Genomic DNA, 15,727 nt, shown 5'->3' on the forward strand with positions numbered 1-15,727 from the left:
TCCTCCTGGGTCCTTCAGGCTTCAGCACAGACACCACTTCCTCCAAGAAGCCTCCCCTGACTGCGTGAGGGGCCTGTTCCACACTTCCACAGCTTCCGTGGTCACCCTGTGACAGCGTCTGAGGGCTCTGTGACAGCGTCTGCCTGTTGGGTCACCTGCCTCCCCCCCCAAACGCCCGTTTCCCAGGACCCAGCATAAGACCAGACCCACAGCTAGAGGTACTTGTGGAATGAATGAAAACTGAAGGTCACCTGGCCACAGAGCCCGAAAAACAGTTGTTGGGGCTGAGGGGCAGGACCAGCCTTTTCCTCTAACGCAGACAAACAGTACATGGCCCAACAACAAATGACCAAAAACGTGAAAGTATATCAAACTACACAGCATACAGCCACTCAAGAAGCAACGGAGCAGATAGGCCAAAAGGACATCACACCCGAGCAGGAGAGCAGGGTGGGGCAAGGGAGCAGGGTGTAACCCCGGTGGCCCTCCTGACACGCTGCTGTGGGCTCCGTCTGGGGCACTGTGGAGTGTTCACCAGCACCCCTGCACTCGGCCCATCAGACTCCAACAGCACCCCTCCCCCAGCTGTGACAGCCAAAGCTGTCTCCAACCACTGCCAAGAGTCCTCTGGGGGACATGGTCACCTCCAGGTGAAAACCACTACAGTAAGTAATCCCCAGCCAAGTAATAAACCCTACACACTACCCAGTTCTGGCGCCCTGCACTCGGCTCCTCAACCAGTGCCCCCACCCCCTGGACCCCCAGCAGCAGCCTAGGCAGGTGTGCTGCCCGCAGCACCACTTTATACCCCACTGACGTTGCTGTGCGACTCTCAGCGCCGTTCAGCACCTGACAACCTCCTTCCTTTGCAGCAACAGCTTGCTTTTCAGGCTGGTGGTAATGGTGACATCTGGGCCGCCAGTACAGAAGTACGGGCATGTCACAGAGCAGCCAGAAAAACCCACCCTCCAGGCGCCTGGACGAGCACCCCCCCTGAGATAGTCCAGCCTCTCCCTCCCAACATGTCTGCACCCAGATGGCTCCTGGGGTCCCACCTGCACCTACTTGCATGTCCTGGCCCTTCCACAGGGAAGGCCCTTCTTCCCACCACCGTCTGTCAACTCCTACGCACCCGTCCTAGACAGAAAACCCCACCCGCTGAGCCCGTCTCACCAGTGGGTGCCTCGCCTCTGGGCCTCCCGGGGCACCCCGAGTGACCTCTATCCCAGGGCTAGTCATTGTGACTGTCCCACTCTGCCTGTGTCTCCCAGGGCTGGTCCCCCTCCCTCGGCACCCAGCACCAGGCTCCCAGCCATGCCCTCCAGTGGCCCTGTCTCCCACAATGGGACCCAGTGGTGGCTGCTCCACAGAAGTACCTCCCAAAGCCCAGCTCACAAGCAGCCCCAGCCACGGGGTGGGCGAGCTCAGGCAGGGTGAAGGGAAGCCCCACTCCCTGCTGGAGTCGTCCTGAGCCCAAGGGTGAGAATCAGACGCCATGGAGTCGATGGCAAGGGACAGGGACCGAGGGGGCATGGGGCGTCCACGAGAAAGGTCTGAGGAAAGAAAGATGAGGGTAGGGGTCGGCAGAGGAGTGGGGTTGAGTCCCAGAGCACAGGGGGAGGTAGGGGAACAGAGGGAGAAAAGGCTGGGGAAGGTGGGCTAGAGGAAGGTAAGGCCAAGGGGAACGTACTAAATAAAAGGCTAGAGGTGCACCCACAAGGAAGGGGGTGGGGTGGGGACGACCTACCGGGGAAGAGACTGGGGGGCTGAGAAAAAGAGTCTAAGGGACTGGGGGAATCCGACTGAAAGGAGCCCCAAGAGGAGCGCAGGGTCCAAGGAGAAAAGCTGAGGAAACTCGAAGACACCAGGCGGGGCTACCGGGACGGGGCGCGAGACTCGGGGTGCCCGGCCTGGGGAAGGGCCCCGACTGGCCGCTTACCTGCGCGGGGGGGCGGCGGCTCCTCGCACTCGGGGCTCATCGGGGCGCCCCCCCCGCGCCCCGCCGCCAGCGGCTCTGGCTCTGTTCGGGAGCCCGATTCGTGGGGGCGGGGGGCGGGGGGCGGCGGGGTCTCACGAGGGCGCAGGCGCTGCGGCCGGGGCCCGGGCTCGCGCACACGTCCTCGAGCCTACGGGGGGCCCTCGAGCGCCCAGTTCCAGAGTTCGGGGGGCCGCGCCGGCTGGGTGCGGGGCCGCCGGCGAGGTGGGCGCGAGCCCGACCGGGGGCTGTGCGAGGTCAGCGGGGTCGCGAGCCTCGCGCAGGCCCTCAGCGGAGGAGCCGCCCTGGTCTCCTCGGTCCAGCGCCCCGCGGCAAAGTCAAGGCCGGTTGGGGAAGACGCCCTCCTCCGCAGTCCGAGTAGGCCGCAGTACTGAGCAGCGGTCGACGGAACTCGAGGCCCTCCTCCTCCACCGCCCCTTCCTCACAGCGTCGGGGTCTCCCGGCTTTGCAGTCGGCTTCACAGACTCCGACGCCCGAATCCGTCCGCCACTATCCCACAATTCCCTCAGCGTTGGGGCACGCAGAAGAGCCCGCCTTCCCGCGGTCGTCTCGGTGCGCGGGGGTGCTGGGGGGGAGGGGGGGAGGGCGCGCGCGCTCGGGCCGCCAGTGCGCGTGCGCGTGGGGCGAGGCCGCTCTCAACCCCGCCTACCTAGACCACCGCCGCCTAAGGTGCGCTTGCGCCAGTTCGTGCCAACGGTCTCTCCCCGAATAAACCCAGGCAACCCAATGCGCAGGCGCCACTGCTTGCCTGGTGTTCTTTGTGACTCCGTTCCAAAACCCAGAGAAAACCCTACCCCGGGATTTTCCTCCATTCATATTTCTTTTTTGTCTCCAGGGTCCAGCTCCTGGGGAATTCTTGCCGGATATCTGTCCAACCAGGGCCAGGAGCCTTTATCCGGCCCAGTTTTCTCGACGCGTTCTCTGGCTTCAGGCTGCCTTCAGTCCCCCACCAGGCATTTGCCCAGGCCATGTCTTTACTGTTGCCAGTCGCCGCACAGAGAATCCTCTGACACCATCGACTGGAAAGGTTCTCCCAGACCTTGCATGAATACTCAGCGAGGTCCCATCTGGCCTCAGTTTCCCCAACTTTCACAGCCACCCCTTGCCCATGTTACAGGTCCACTGCAAAGGCAAGACGAGTAAACTTGGGCAAGGACTCAACTTTTTTTTTTTAACCTGCAGTTACCTTTTTCATTACAGGGGCATTTTATTGAATCATGTTTTGAGTACATTTTCCTGTTCTAGGGGTTCTCTGTTTCAAGGATGCCAATTATGCATTTGTCCTTCACATCTGTTAGCTTCTAATTGCCTTAATCTTTGTCATTTCCTCTTGCATTCGCTGATTTTTCAGCCATGTCTGGTCTGGCCCTTGCTATTTACAGTGTTATTTATTGCATGTGATGTTTTTCTGGTCCTTGTAGCAGGTGGTGACTGCTGAGTGACAGTCAACCACAACCTCAGTGGCATGTGGCATGTTCATGGCTTGGAGCTGCAGGTGTGAAGGTTGGAAAGCAGAGGTACGTGCTTGCCCTGTGCTGTCTGTGACCAGATGGACAAGGGTGTCTAACGCTGGAGTGAAGTAGCAGCGAGACTACAGCCACTTTCTCTGACTGGCTTTAAGAGTAATACAGGTGGCATTTGACCTCCAGTTCTTGGATCCTGTAACTACCTTTCCATGTATCCTGAATTTGGGAATAAAGGTGAAAATAATCGGTCCCTCCAGAATCCTGGGAGTACAAGTGCATCCCACAGGAGAGGAATTAGTCTGGCAAGCAACGGAGCTAGGCAAGAAGATACAGGGCAGGGGAGCATGGCTTCGGGATTAGCCCAGGTCTGAATCCTGGCATGTGAATTTGGCCATGGATTAACCACACCGGGCGCAGCTTCCTCATCTGAAAAACAACAACGGCCAGGGCTCTTGGTTGCAAAAGCTAAGACCTCCTTGACCTAATCTGAAAAGCAATTTATTAAAGGAGGTAAGGCAATTCCTCTGCGCCCCCCGCCCCACGCAAATCTCTGAGAAGGCCGATGCAGTGCAGTTGGGAAAGCACCCACACCCAAACACAGACCGGCCGCCACAATGCAGGCAGCGCCACCACCCTGGCAGCGCTGACAGCCTCCACTGCCCTGCGCACGTGCTCTCCCACTTTCTTTCAGCAGCTCCCCAGCAGGGTGCTGGCGGGCTCTGATTGGTCAGGCTGAAGTCACATGATATACCCCTGCAGGATGCTGGGAAAGAAGACGGCTTCCACCTTAGGGCTCGGGGTGTGAAAATCTAAAATGAGGGATTCCCCAAATGGAGGAGAAATCAGAGATGATGGGTGCTCAGGAAGCAAGTGCGTGTGCCCCACGCTCCCTCTTGAGAAGCCAGGAGAATGGAAGGAGACGATGGCTCTAGGTTTTAGAGAGCAGCCCTTCATTTCCCGGTGCTGCCCACTGCCACCCCCTCCAGTGGCTCCCAAGGTCCCCTAAGACCGACCCCTTCCTGTTCTCCCCAGGCACACTCCAGAGGTGACAAAGGCGGCAGTGGAAGAGAAGGATAAACACCTTTATTGGAAGACTGTGGACACATAAGCGGTAATGGAGTGAGACATTAGGTGGGGTCCAATAGCTGGTGCCTTTCTCAGTGCCCCTCTGGGGAGCTGAGCAGAGATGGGCAGGTACGCCCCAGCCTGACACCCACAAGGCCCTGCTCTCCCTTGGGCGAGGGCCTTCCGGCTCTCACAGGAGGAAGGCAAGAGGCCTAGGGTTCCCACAGAGAGGGGGCCAGAAGCCACCAGGTTTCACCGATCCATGCTGTCGTCCGTCGGGCTGGAGAAACAGGTCTGTAACAGCTTCTCGCAGAACTCCAGCTCCTCCTGGATTGGGGGCAAGAGCGGGGGCCCTGAGTGCAGAGGCCGGCCCCTGCCTCCAACACACCCTGCACCTAGAGACAGCTCCTCTTCCCTCCGTGACCCCTGCCAGCCCCAGAAGCCTCCCAGGGTCCTCTGACCTCTTCTCAGATCCGTGACTCGCTCGCTCTCTCCTCACCTACGTCTGGACTACTGAACTAGGCCCGGGGGTCTCCCAGCCTCTGACCACACTCTGCTGGTCTGTCCTCACATCAGTTCCCTTGGGCTCTTTCTAACTGCCAAACACAACTCGTCCCTACCTAGAACCTCTTCCATGGATACACACTTCATAAACCAATAAAGCAAGCACTGGCGGGTTGGACCGCATAAACATAAAAGGTATCTGCACAGCAAAAAGATGCCAGAAGCAAAAATGAAAGAAAACCAAGTTGGTGGAAAAAATAAATTGTGACTCATCACATGAGGTAGCATGGTTAATACTTAAATCAACTGCAGAAACCACCACCCAATAGCTAACAGGCAAAGAATATAAACGAGCAGTTAACAAGGGAAAAAAAAATGCCCAACCTCACTCGTGGGAGAAATGCAAATATAAAGTAGATTCACCAATCAACTTGAAAAACAGGTCAAACGGTATGAAGCCACCCTGTCCTGGCCAGGATGTCGGGTACCCTTGTGACTGCAAGGTGGACAAGTTCAACCTCTAGGAGGAGCAACTTGGCAGTAGTTACAAAATGGTTCTTAATCCTGTAACTTCACCTTTATCGTACTTTAACTGGGCCTTTCCCTTTCTAAAAATCTGTTCTTTAAAAAAAAAAAGTATTTATTTATTTATTTTTGGAGAGAGAGGAAGGGAAGGAGAAAGAGAGGGAAACATCAATGTGTGGTTATTACCTCTCATGTGCTCCCCACTGGGGACCTGGCCCGCAACCCAGGCATGAGCCCTGACTGGGAATAGAACCAGTGACCCTTTGGTTTGCAGGCCGGTGCTCAATCCACTGAGCCACACCAGCCAGGGCTAGAAATTTGTTCTGTAGACATACTCACACATATAAAGTAAACATATGGGAAAGGTTATTCTTTTAGTAGTTTTGTTAGTGCCCAAGAGTAGAAACAGCCTATGTGTCCATCAAGAAGGGCGGGGGCAGGAGAGGCTCTCCCTACCGTGCACCCATACGAGGAGAGAGGAAAGAGCGTGCAGCCACGCGCTCCGGAGATGCTAGGGAACGGGATGTGGCAAGAACCACGATGGTGGTCAGGACAGGCTGATTTGGCAGAACACGGAGGGAGGAAGAGGAACAGAATTCATGGGCACATGGGCTTGTTTGTGCAGATTATCTCGGGAAAGCCACAGGAACTGGGAGAGGTGTTGGGGGGCTAGGGACAGGTTGTTGTTTATCACTTATTTGTGACTTGTTACCATTTCGAATGTCTGAGCTCTTTGCCACTTATTTGTTACTTAATATCTATATAATTAAATACCTAGTGAGTAGTGATGGATCTGTTACTTATCTTTTCCACCGGCTAGTGAATTTTATCACTTACTTATCTAATTAAATATCTAATGAGTTATTTATCACATATTTGTTATTTATTTAATGAAATACTTAGTTGGTTGCTATTTATCATATACTTGTTATTTATTGGCCTAATATTTAATTTCTAAATATTTGGATCTGATGTAAATGATCTGGATAATAATTAAATTAGTTCATTAACCCTTTAGGAAACTTAGAGTTCCTCCTTCTCCCTGCCAACAGTAGGAGGCTTGTGGGAGGTAGCAGGCATGTTTGCTGAATGGGGGATGAGAGAAACAAGTGAAGGAAACATTCACGCAGCGCGGAGAAGAGACCCAGAGATGCGGAGGGCAGGGGTGGGGCAGGCCCTGCAGCCCCACCTGGTACTCCTCGTGCTGCTGCAGGAGCTGGCAGCGGTGTCGAAGGAGCTCCTCCAGGCCCAGCTCTGGCTCCCGGCACTCCCGCATGCCCTGGGGGAAGTCTGTCACCAGGCTGCAGGGACAAGAGAGCAGTCCTTGGGACCTCCCTCTACACAGTTCCATCCCACAGTGCTACCAGGGAGGGGAGGAAAGACAGTTCCCCACACCATCTACAACATGGACCTCACGCTGCCCTCAGCCCATCCCAGGGACAGGTACAAAACGGCACTCAGCACAGTGCCTGGCATGAAGCCAACTGCACACTCAGGGGCTGCTTCCCATTCGCTGGGCTGCTCGTCCTATCATTTTTTTCAGATGCTAATCTGCTTGTCTTGTGTGGGGTGGGGATGTCAAAGAGAGCCTCTCCCCCTCCTCCGTGGGCTGCTGCGTCCCTGCCCTTACAGGGGAGGAAACTGAGGCTCAGAAAGGGCCAGTATTCCCCAGGGGGAAGCCCCAGACTCCAGGGTCCCAGGAAAGAGGAGGCTGGAGCCTAGTGATGCCATTCCCAACCCCAGAATTCATTCCCTTGGGGCCCAGCGCACCTGCACAGAGCTCCCAGCACGTGCTCGTGGAAGGGGCTGTGTTCTGTCCGGACGAGGGCCACCAGCTGTTGGACCATCCCCATGGAGCATAGGGTCTCTGAGGGAAGAGCCTCGGGGGTCATAGGGGCATTCCCCATCCCTGCTCTCTGCACCCCTTCCCCCACCCCGTCCTTCAGGACCACCCCAGGCTCACTGTCCCAGAGGCCCCACCTTTGTGTTCCGGGTGGCCCACCAGCAGGTTCTGCAGCAGGAAAGCTGACTTCACCTTGAGCTTTTGCACCTGCTGCTGCATGGCCCGCATCAACACAGAGAAGCCGTCCAGCCGGAGGAACTGTAGCAACCCAGCCTCCTGCTCCCGGACCAGGCCTAAGGGAGGGGAGAAAGGGTGGGCCTAAAGGTCATGGTCACCATCACCACCACCATCATCACCACCATCAATTTTTATGGGCCTGTGCTTCACATGCATTATCTTTTTTATTTTTTAGATTTTATTTATTTATTTTTAGAGAGAGGGGTGAGGAGGGAGAAAGAGAATGAAAGAAACATCCGTGTGCGAGAGAAGCACTGATCAGCTGCCTCTGGCACGACCCCAACTAGGGACCTGGACCGCAACTCAGGCATGTGCCCTGACCGGGAATAGAACTAGCAAGCTTTTGGTCCACTGGCTGGCGCTCAATCCACTGAGCCACAGGGCTCATTTTGAGATACGATTAATGCAAGCTATTTGAAGAAAACTCTGCCCCATCCTTCCCCCACCCAGCTCTGGCTCTTGGCACCTCTGGAGCAACAAATCCCTCTGTCTGCCCTTTGTGGCCAAGTTGCCCCTGGTCTGTCTGTCCATCCGTTTCCCCAGTTTTGAATGTGACTTTCCAAGTGCCACCTCCTCCAAGATTCCTTCCCTCACCCATGCCAGAAATTCCTTCCTCCCTCCCAGACTCTCCTCCTATCCAACCCCTCCCCATTCTTCTCCCAGATGACATGATAAATATTCGGTCTCTGTCCCCCACTCCTAACACGGAGTTCCTAAATCCCTTGGACTTCCTGGTGATAGGATCATCCTTTCTTCTAATGATGTGACTCTGCGTGGGCTCCTGGGTGGGGGCTAGTCACCAGAAAGACCAATCCATGATTAGAAACAAACTTCAGCCACGCCCCCCACCCTCCAGAGAAGGGAGATGGTCTGCAAATGGAATCAGTGACCCATCCAGCCTGCATGCCGAAGCCTCCACAAAATCCCTACATGACGGGCTTCGAAGACCTTCTAGGTTAGTGCACACATCCATGTGCCAGGAGGGTGACACACCCAAACGCCACAGGGACAGAAGCTCCTGTGCTCAGGACCCTTCCAGACCTTGCCTTACGTACCTCTTCATCAGACCATTCATCTGTGTCCGTTATCACATCTTTTTTTAATAAACCAGCAAACGTAAGTCACTATTTCCCAGACCTCTGTGAGGCATTCTAGCAAATTATGGAACCTGAGGAAGGGGGTTGTGGGCCCCTCAGGAGTACGGGAGGCCTGGACTTGCGACTGGTATCTGAAGTAGATGTGGTCTCGTGGGGCAGACCTCAGTCTGAGAGGTCTGCGCGGAATCCAGAGAGTCAGTGCCAGAATGCAACTGCAGGACACCCCGCACGACCACTGTCACAGTGCTATGAGCAGAGGAGACGGGTTTTCCTCGAGCTTCAAACAAACACCGAGCTGCCATGTGGCCCCGCAATCCTGTCCCTAGGTGTATACACCCAAGAAAAAATCACAACAAATGTCCACCCCAAAACTTGTCCGCCCCTATTCACAGCAGCCTTACTCACAAGGGCCACAGGGCAGAAACCACCCTGATGTTTAACTGGTGAAGGGATGAACTAAACGTGGTCCATCCACAAGTGGAATATGATTCGGCCATATGAAGGCATGAAGCCCTGGTACCTGCCATAAACACAGATGATCCTTGAAAACTGAGGTCGAGTGAGAGGAGCCAGTCGCACAAGGCACATGTGTGGTTCCATTTACAGGAAACGTCAAGGACCATCAAGTCCACAGAGACAACAAGCAGATCGGTGGCTCCTAGAGGCTAGTGGGAGGGGCGAGCGGAGGGACTGCTAATAGGTACAGGGTTTCTTTTGGGGGTGAAGAAATGTTCTGGAATCAGGCAGTGGTGATGGCTGCATAACCTTGTAAATATACTGAAAGTACTAAATCATACACTCAGAAAGGATAAATTGGCCCTGGCTGCTGTGGCTCAGTGGATTAAGTGCGGGCCTGTGCACCAAAGGGTTGCAGGTTCGATTCCCAGTCAGGGCACATGCCTGGGTTGTGGGTCAGGTCCCCGGGGGCATGAGAGGAAACCACACACTGATGTTTCTCTCCCTTTCTTCTTCCTTTCCTCTCTCTCTAAAAATAAATAAATAAAATCCTTTTTTTAAAAAAAGGATAAATTGTATGGCCTGTGAATTATATCTCAATAAAGCTGTTAAGAAAGAAAAAAAACAGAACAGTCATACAGGGGCTCCCAGCAGGGCACACGCAGACAGAGGAGGGACCTAGTGAATATGGCTTGGTTTGAACCCCAGCTCCGCATGTCCTGGCAGGGTGCTCTGGGCTGGCACTTAGGCCCCTGGCCTGGCCTCTCCTGTACATGGACTCAGAGGGTGTGTGTGAGGACTAAACATGTTAAGCCCTGCACAGGGCCTGACCCAGAGCAGATGCCTGTAGATGTTGGCATCGTCCCGTGCCTGCCTTGTACCTGTGTCCCAGGAGGCAGCATGGGTGAGAGCTGCTGGTATCTCTAACGGGTGGAGGCGGGGGTGCTGCTCAACAACAGCCTGGACTCCCCACAACCAGCAATGCCAGCAGGGCCAAGGCTTGATGAGAACCTGATGGGCACCGAGCGCTCGAGCCAAGCGACGTTCCTGTGTCATCAGGATCTGGTTCTCTAATGAGCGGGGGGTTGGTGTGCTCAGCACCCTGTTCCTAGCACCCGGCACAGATCCCCGACAGGAACTGGAGGTAAATGAACAAACGAGGCCCCTCTCCCTCTGCTCCCAAGCATATCCCTACAGGGCCCACCTCTGTGGCCAGCTCCAGCCCCTGGGAACCCAGGCCCCTCCCCAGCAGCCCCCAGGACACTCACAGGAGATGGCGAAGAGGGCTTTGACGCGCACCGTGTCACAGGGGTCCCGGTCCAGCAGCCGCAGCAGCTTGCGCAGGGCGCCCAGGCCCAGCACCTGCTCCTGGATGGCTGCCACATTCTGGCTGCACGTACCGATGAGCTGTGCTGCTCGCCATCGCAGCTCCGCGGGCCCCGCCTCCAGGTACCGTCCCACCAACAGGTGCATGCCCGACAGCTGGCAGAAGTCTGTGCCGCAGAGAGCGGAGGGGAGAGGCCAGTGTTATGGGCTGAGCTGTGTGCCGTCTGAATTCATATGTTGAAGCCCTAACCCCTCAGTGCTTCAGAATGTGCTGTATCTGGAGAGGGGGCCTTAAAACAGGCAATTCAGGTGACATGACATCATAGGATTGGCCCCAATTCAATGACTGGTACCCTTATAAGGAGTGATTAGGACACAGAGAGACACAGAGGGATGACCATGTGAGGACACAGGGAGGGGACAGCCATGTGAAAGCCATGGAGAGAAGCCTCAGAAGCAGCCAGCCCTGCTTCATTTTGGATTTCCAGCCTCTGGGACTGGGAGAAAATCGGTGCCTGTTGTTTAAGCTGCCCAGTCTGTGGTCCTTTTTATGGCAGCGAGAGCAGACTAGTAAACACACCAGGTGAGGCTGGAAGGGCAAGCCGACTCCTGGGGGACCTGCCAACAGTCACTGGCTCCCTCCAGCACCCAGCCAGGGGTCCCTGCAAGGTCAGCATGTCTCAACAATGTATTTGGGGGGGGATTAGGGTCCCAGGTTCCCACCCATGACATGCCAGCATGGACCCCACAGTCTTTGTGACAGTCAGCGCTTCTCCTGTGGGAGAACCACACACTACACCACGGTCAACAAACCCCGGCCCACCGTCTGTTCATGCAAATAAAGTGGTGTTGGTGAAAAAGTTAAACGCAGAGTCACCAAATGACCACTCCTACACATATACCCAGAAGCACCAAAGGCAGGGACTCAGGCACATTTGTACACCCATGTTCTGAGCGGCATCACTCAGAACCACCAAAGGGGAACGCGACCCAGGTGCCTGTGAGCTGGAGAATGTACACAGTGTGTGTTCTATGTGTACATTGGAGAATTAGCCACAAAAGGAATAAAGTTCGAAAGGCCCCCACTGGTGTGGCTCAGTGGATTGAGTGCCGGCCTGCAAACCAAAGTGTTGCCAGTTCAATTCCCAGTCAGGGCACACGCCTGGGTTGTGGGCCAGGTCCCCAGTAGGGGGCGTGCAAGAAGCAACCACCACACATTGATGTTTCTCTCTCCTTCTTTCTCCTTCCCTTCCCCTCTCTCTAAAAATAAATAAATAAAATCTTAAAAAAAGAAAAAAGAATAAAGTTTGACATAGGCTACAACAGGGAAGGACCTTGAAAACATCACACTCGGTGAAGCAGGTCGCATGTTCTGCGATTCCCTGTACATGAACGTCCGGAAGAGCCAAACCCATGCCCTCAATGACTATATGACGCCCCTCCAAATGGAAGTGCCATCTCCTCCTCCTATAGGCTCTGCGGCATTTAACATCAGAGGCCCCCAGTGCCCACCCCAGCCTGCAAGGCCCTGCATGCCCAGGGTTGTTTCCCACCCCTCACCCTCACCACTCCATGCTGCTGGAGGCTGGGAGATTGGAGAGAGGAAGCCAAGACAAAGGATGAGGGTAGAGCCTCAGTTCATGAGGGCGTGAACTGAGAAGAAGCCAGGAGAGAGGGGGACCAGGAGGCAGCAGGGGCAGGCCCCCGAGGCTGAGGGGCAGCCAGGCTGTACCTGCAGCGTTGTCCATGTTTTCACACAAGTCGGCCAACAGCTCCAGGGCCGCCTCGCGCTCCTGCTGATCGATGGCCAGGTCAGCCTCACCCGCGGGGGAGGGCACGGGCTGGGACAGCACTCGGAGGCAGTTCTTCATCTGCTCCACCTCCTCCCGCTGGCCCCGGCAGGCGGCCGACATGGCCTCCTGCAGCCACTGGCGCCTCTGGGGGACAAGGTAGGGTGGATTAATCAATCAATCATGAATTTGAGTCAAAAAATTAATTCATGAATAAGTCATTTTTCTTTTCCCTTTTTTTAAGTCACTAATAGTAACTGCCAATGTCTGAGAGCTGACTCTTCCTTCCATCAACACATATCTGTTGGGCTTCATTTCTACTGACAGACTGTTGTCTAGTCACTAAATCTACGGGAAGAGAGGCGATGGGGTGGGGGACGGAGAGACTGCAGGACTCCTTGGTTTTTGTCACTGGAAGATGGGGATGAGGACGGCAGAGTAGCAGGTGTGGGGCTGCAGGAGGAGATAAGAGCCTGTTTTTTAACATGTTATTTTTAAGGGATCTACTATACACCCAAGGGAAAATATGGACATCAGGCTGCCTGAAGCTCAGAGAGGAGGTCCGGTCTGCATCTGGGTTTCTTAGTCTCGGCTCTACTGACACTTTGAGCGGGCAGTTCTGTGGTGGGGGCTGTCCATGCCCTGTCGGAGGTTGATCAGCATCCCTGATTGCCACCAGCTAAATGCCAGTAGCACCAGCCACCCGTGTGCAACAACCAAGAATGTCTCCACACCCTGCCAAACGTCTCCTGGTGAATAAAACCACCCCCGGGGAGAACCGCTGGCCAAGAGATACACGTTTGCGTCAGAGTAAAGGCTCAACAGGACATGAGGTCACACAGGATGTGAGGGCAAAACAGAGAAGAGTCCTGGGGCCTCCATCGTTCAGAGGCTGAGGAACGAGGAAGGGCCAGTGAGGCGGATGAGGACCAGGACACTATGTTGCTCTAGAAGCCAAATACAGAAAGAGATCAAGGAGGGGGAAGCAATCAAATGCTGTTATTCCATCAAGTATAGTGAGAGCTGAGAACTGGCTGCTGGAACTTTTTCTTTCTTTCCTTTTTTTTTTTTTTGTCAGTCCTTGTGTTAACTGCTCACAGGAGAGCTCTGTAGTCACTGTCTGGGATAAATTTGGGCAAGAAGCTAATCTTTCTATACCTGTTTTCTTTTCTTTTAAGATTTTATTTATTTATTTTTAAAGGGAGGAGAGAAAGGGAGAAAGAGATGGAGAGAAACATCAATGTGTGAGAGATACATCAACTGGTTGCTTCTCACATGCCCCCAGCTGGGGACCTGGCCCACAACCCAGGCATGTGCCCTGACTGGGAATTGAACCAGTGACCTTTTGGTTCAAAGGCTGATGCTTAATCCACTAAGCCACACCAGCCAGAGCTCTATGTCTGTTTTTCATTTCATTGTCCTATAGATGTAACTACATGAGCACAGGTTTTTGTATACAGTCAAACCTCAGAGACTGTGGGTTCAGCTCCAGACCACAGCGATAGAGCAAGTATCACAATAAAGTGAGTCCTAATATTTTTGCTGGTGGGGGGAGGGTCTTGCCTTCAGTTTGTAAAAAAGGCAGCATCCACGAAGTGCAATACAACGAGGTACACCTGTACTGTAATCACTATCATTAACGAAATGTCCTTTATTACAAATATTGCTATTAATCTGCAAAACCACCCTATACAGTATTATTGTTATCCACTTCACAGATGTGAAAACGGAAGCACAGAAAGGTGGTGACTTGCCCAAGATCACACAGTCGGCCATCAAAAAGCCTGTGGTCAGACCTAAGCACTCTGTCCACAGAGTCTGTGCTCTTAAGAATGAACGCCCAGCTGCCTTCCGGAGCGCCGCCTATGTGCCGGATGCTGTGTGGAGCCCTGCCTAAACTAGAATTTCAGAACTACCCTAGAAAGTGCCGTTATTATTCTTATCATCAACTTGCAAATGAGGAACTTCAGGCTCAGAGAGACTAAGTGATACACCCAAGATCACACAGCTGGACAACGTGGAATTCAGTCTCCTCTGTCTTTAGAAAGCTCTTGCTTTTCTTTCTACCACGGGGCTACTCTGCTTCCCAGAAAGGGACCCACGGATCTGCCCCCTCAGACAGTTCTGAGAGTTGACCTTCATTCGCTCTACAATAACTCCACCTGGCGCAAATTATAGCCTACTGAGCCCTCACACCTGGACTGCCACCACCCACCTAGGACAACTCCAGCTTCTAGTGCCCCAAACCATGCTTCCCAAGATGTAGCTGTGCCCACACCCCTCACCCAGCTTCTTGCGCCCCACCCTTTACCTCCTCACTCATAGGTTCTGGAGGGGGGTCTGGATCCTCAGAGCCCGCCGAGATGGCCATCTGCAGCAGGCCTTGGAGGTTGCGCGGAGGCGGGGGATTGCCCGAGCCCCCAGCGGAGGAGCCGCTGCCCCCTGACGAGCAACTCTGGGAGGCTGAGGGCAGTGCCAGGGGTAGGCGGCTGCCCCCCGAGCCTTGATCCGCCATGGGCTGTTTATGAAGAAGGGGAGAATGTGTTGGGGGTACGAGGTGGTCACCGCGGAAGTAGCTCTGGCGTCCTGGCGGGTCGATTCTGGGGTTCTGCTGAGAAGGTGGCGTTTTAGGGGAGTTCGGCACCCCACCATGACACCGAACCACTCTGCCCACACGCACCTTAACTACGACCCCCTTTCCTTCCTTCAAAACAACCGGACCCTTCCCCAAAGTCTCAAGCCCCGCCTTCCTACCTAGCAACAGGCCCCACCCACCCTCCCTAGCAACCCAGCAACCCCTCCCTCCCCTATCGCTAGTGCTTGCATCCCCGTCTCTTAGCAACACTATCCCGCCTCAAGGCAACAAGCCCCTACTTGGGTCAAGTCAACGAATACCCTCTCTCCTCCCCAAAGAAGGGAGCCAAGAACGCGGTGGACCTCACCTCCCCCGGCCTCCAGGCGCCGGAGCTAACGAAGACACAGTCGTCCCCACCTGACTCTACTGGGCGCCGCCATCTTGACCGGAAATACGTAGAGGTCCCTCCCGGAAATTTCCGGCGCACCCATCCAATTTCGTAGCTGGCGCTGAGGGGTTTGCCCGGCTCTTAAACCCGACACTTAAGCCCTTCCCACCCTGCGGGATAAACGGTAGGCCCCGCCCCTCACGTGCGCCCCTCCCCTCCCAGGTCTGGCCCCGCCTCCAACGGACCCCGCCCACACCCATATTCCCTGCCTTCTTCTACACTCTGCCCCTTTCCACCACCTGAGGTCCCTCCCCTGTTCTAGGCCTTTCGGCCTCTCCCAGCTAAGCCCCGCCCCCGAGCCCTGGCGCCGGCCGCTCCCGGTTAGGCCCCGCCCCTTACACGATCCCGCCCTCTTCTGGCCCCGCCCCACGCGGTCGCAGGTTGTGCTAGCTGGTCCCT

At 55.0% G+C, this 15,727-nt stretch overlaps 1 protein-coding gene across 3 annotated transcripts; it reads right to left on the minus strand.

Moving 5' to 3' along the window:
* Positions 1-4,523: 4,523 nt before the first annotated feature.
* Positions 4,524-15,453, minus strand: HSPBP1 (HSPA (Hsp70) binding protein 1). Of its 3 annotated transcripts, none has more exons than XM_024570142.4 (8): positions 15,248-15,453; positions 14,617-14,823; positions 12,248-12,452; positions 10,458-10,682; positions 7,537-7,692; positions 7,327-7,423; positions 6,746-6,857; positions 4,524-4,854 (listed from the first exon to the last, which is right to left on the minus strand). In XM_024570142.4, the coding sequence occupies exons 2-8, from the start codon at positions 14,818-14,820 to the stop codon at positions 4,780-4,782; spliced, it is 1,074 nt and encodes a 357-aa protein (XP_024425910.1). In that variant the 5' UTR covers positions 14,821-14,823; positions 15,248-15,453; the 3' UTR covers positions 4,524-4,779. The 3 variants fall into 3 exon arrangements, with proteins under 3 accessions (XP_024425910.1, XP_045059436.1, XP_024425908.1); XM_045203501.3 differs by having other exon boundaries at positions 14,617-14,916; positions 15,248-15,452; XM_024570140.4 differs by having other exon boundaries at positions 14,617-14,913; positions 15,248-15,451.
* Positions 15,454-15,727: the final 274 nt, after the last annotated feature.

Source organism: Desmodus rotundus, chromosome 12 (assembly GCF_022682495.2).
Source record: "Desmodus rotundus isolate HL8 chromosome 12, HLdesRot8A.1, whole genome shotgun sequence".
Lineage (NCBI taxonomy): Eukaryota > Metazoa > Chordata > Mammalia > Chiroptera > Phyllostomidae > Desmodus > Desmodus rotundus.

Bases quoted from the DNA above. Each gene is read 5' to 3' on its own strand.
- HSPBP1 (XM_024570142.4), bottom strand. From the start codon at position 14,820: ATGGCGGATCAAGGCTCGGGGGGCAGCCGCCTACCCCTGGCACTGCCC. The intron at 10,683-12,247 runs GTACAGCCTGGC...TCTGCGGCACAG, and splicing joins AAACATGGACAACGCTGCAG to ACTTCTGCCAGCTGTCGGGC. The intron at 7,693-10,457 runs GTGAGTGTCCTG...CCCCTCCCTTAG, and splicing joins AGCCCTCTTCGCCATCTCCT to GCCTGGTCCGGGAGCAGGAG.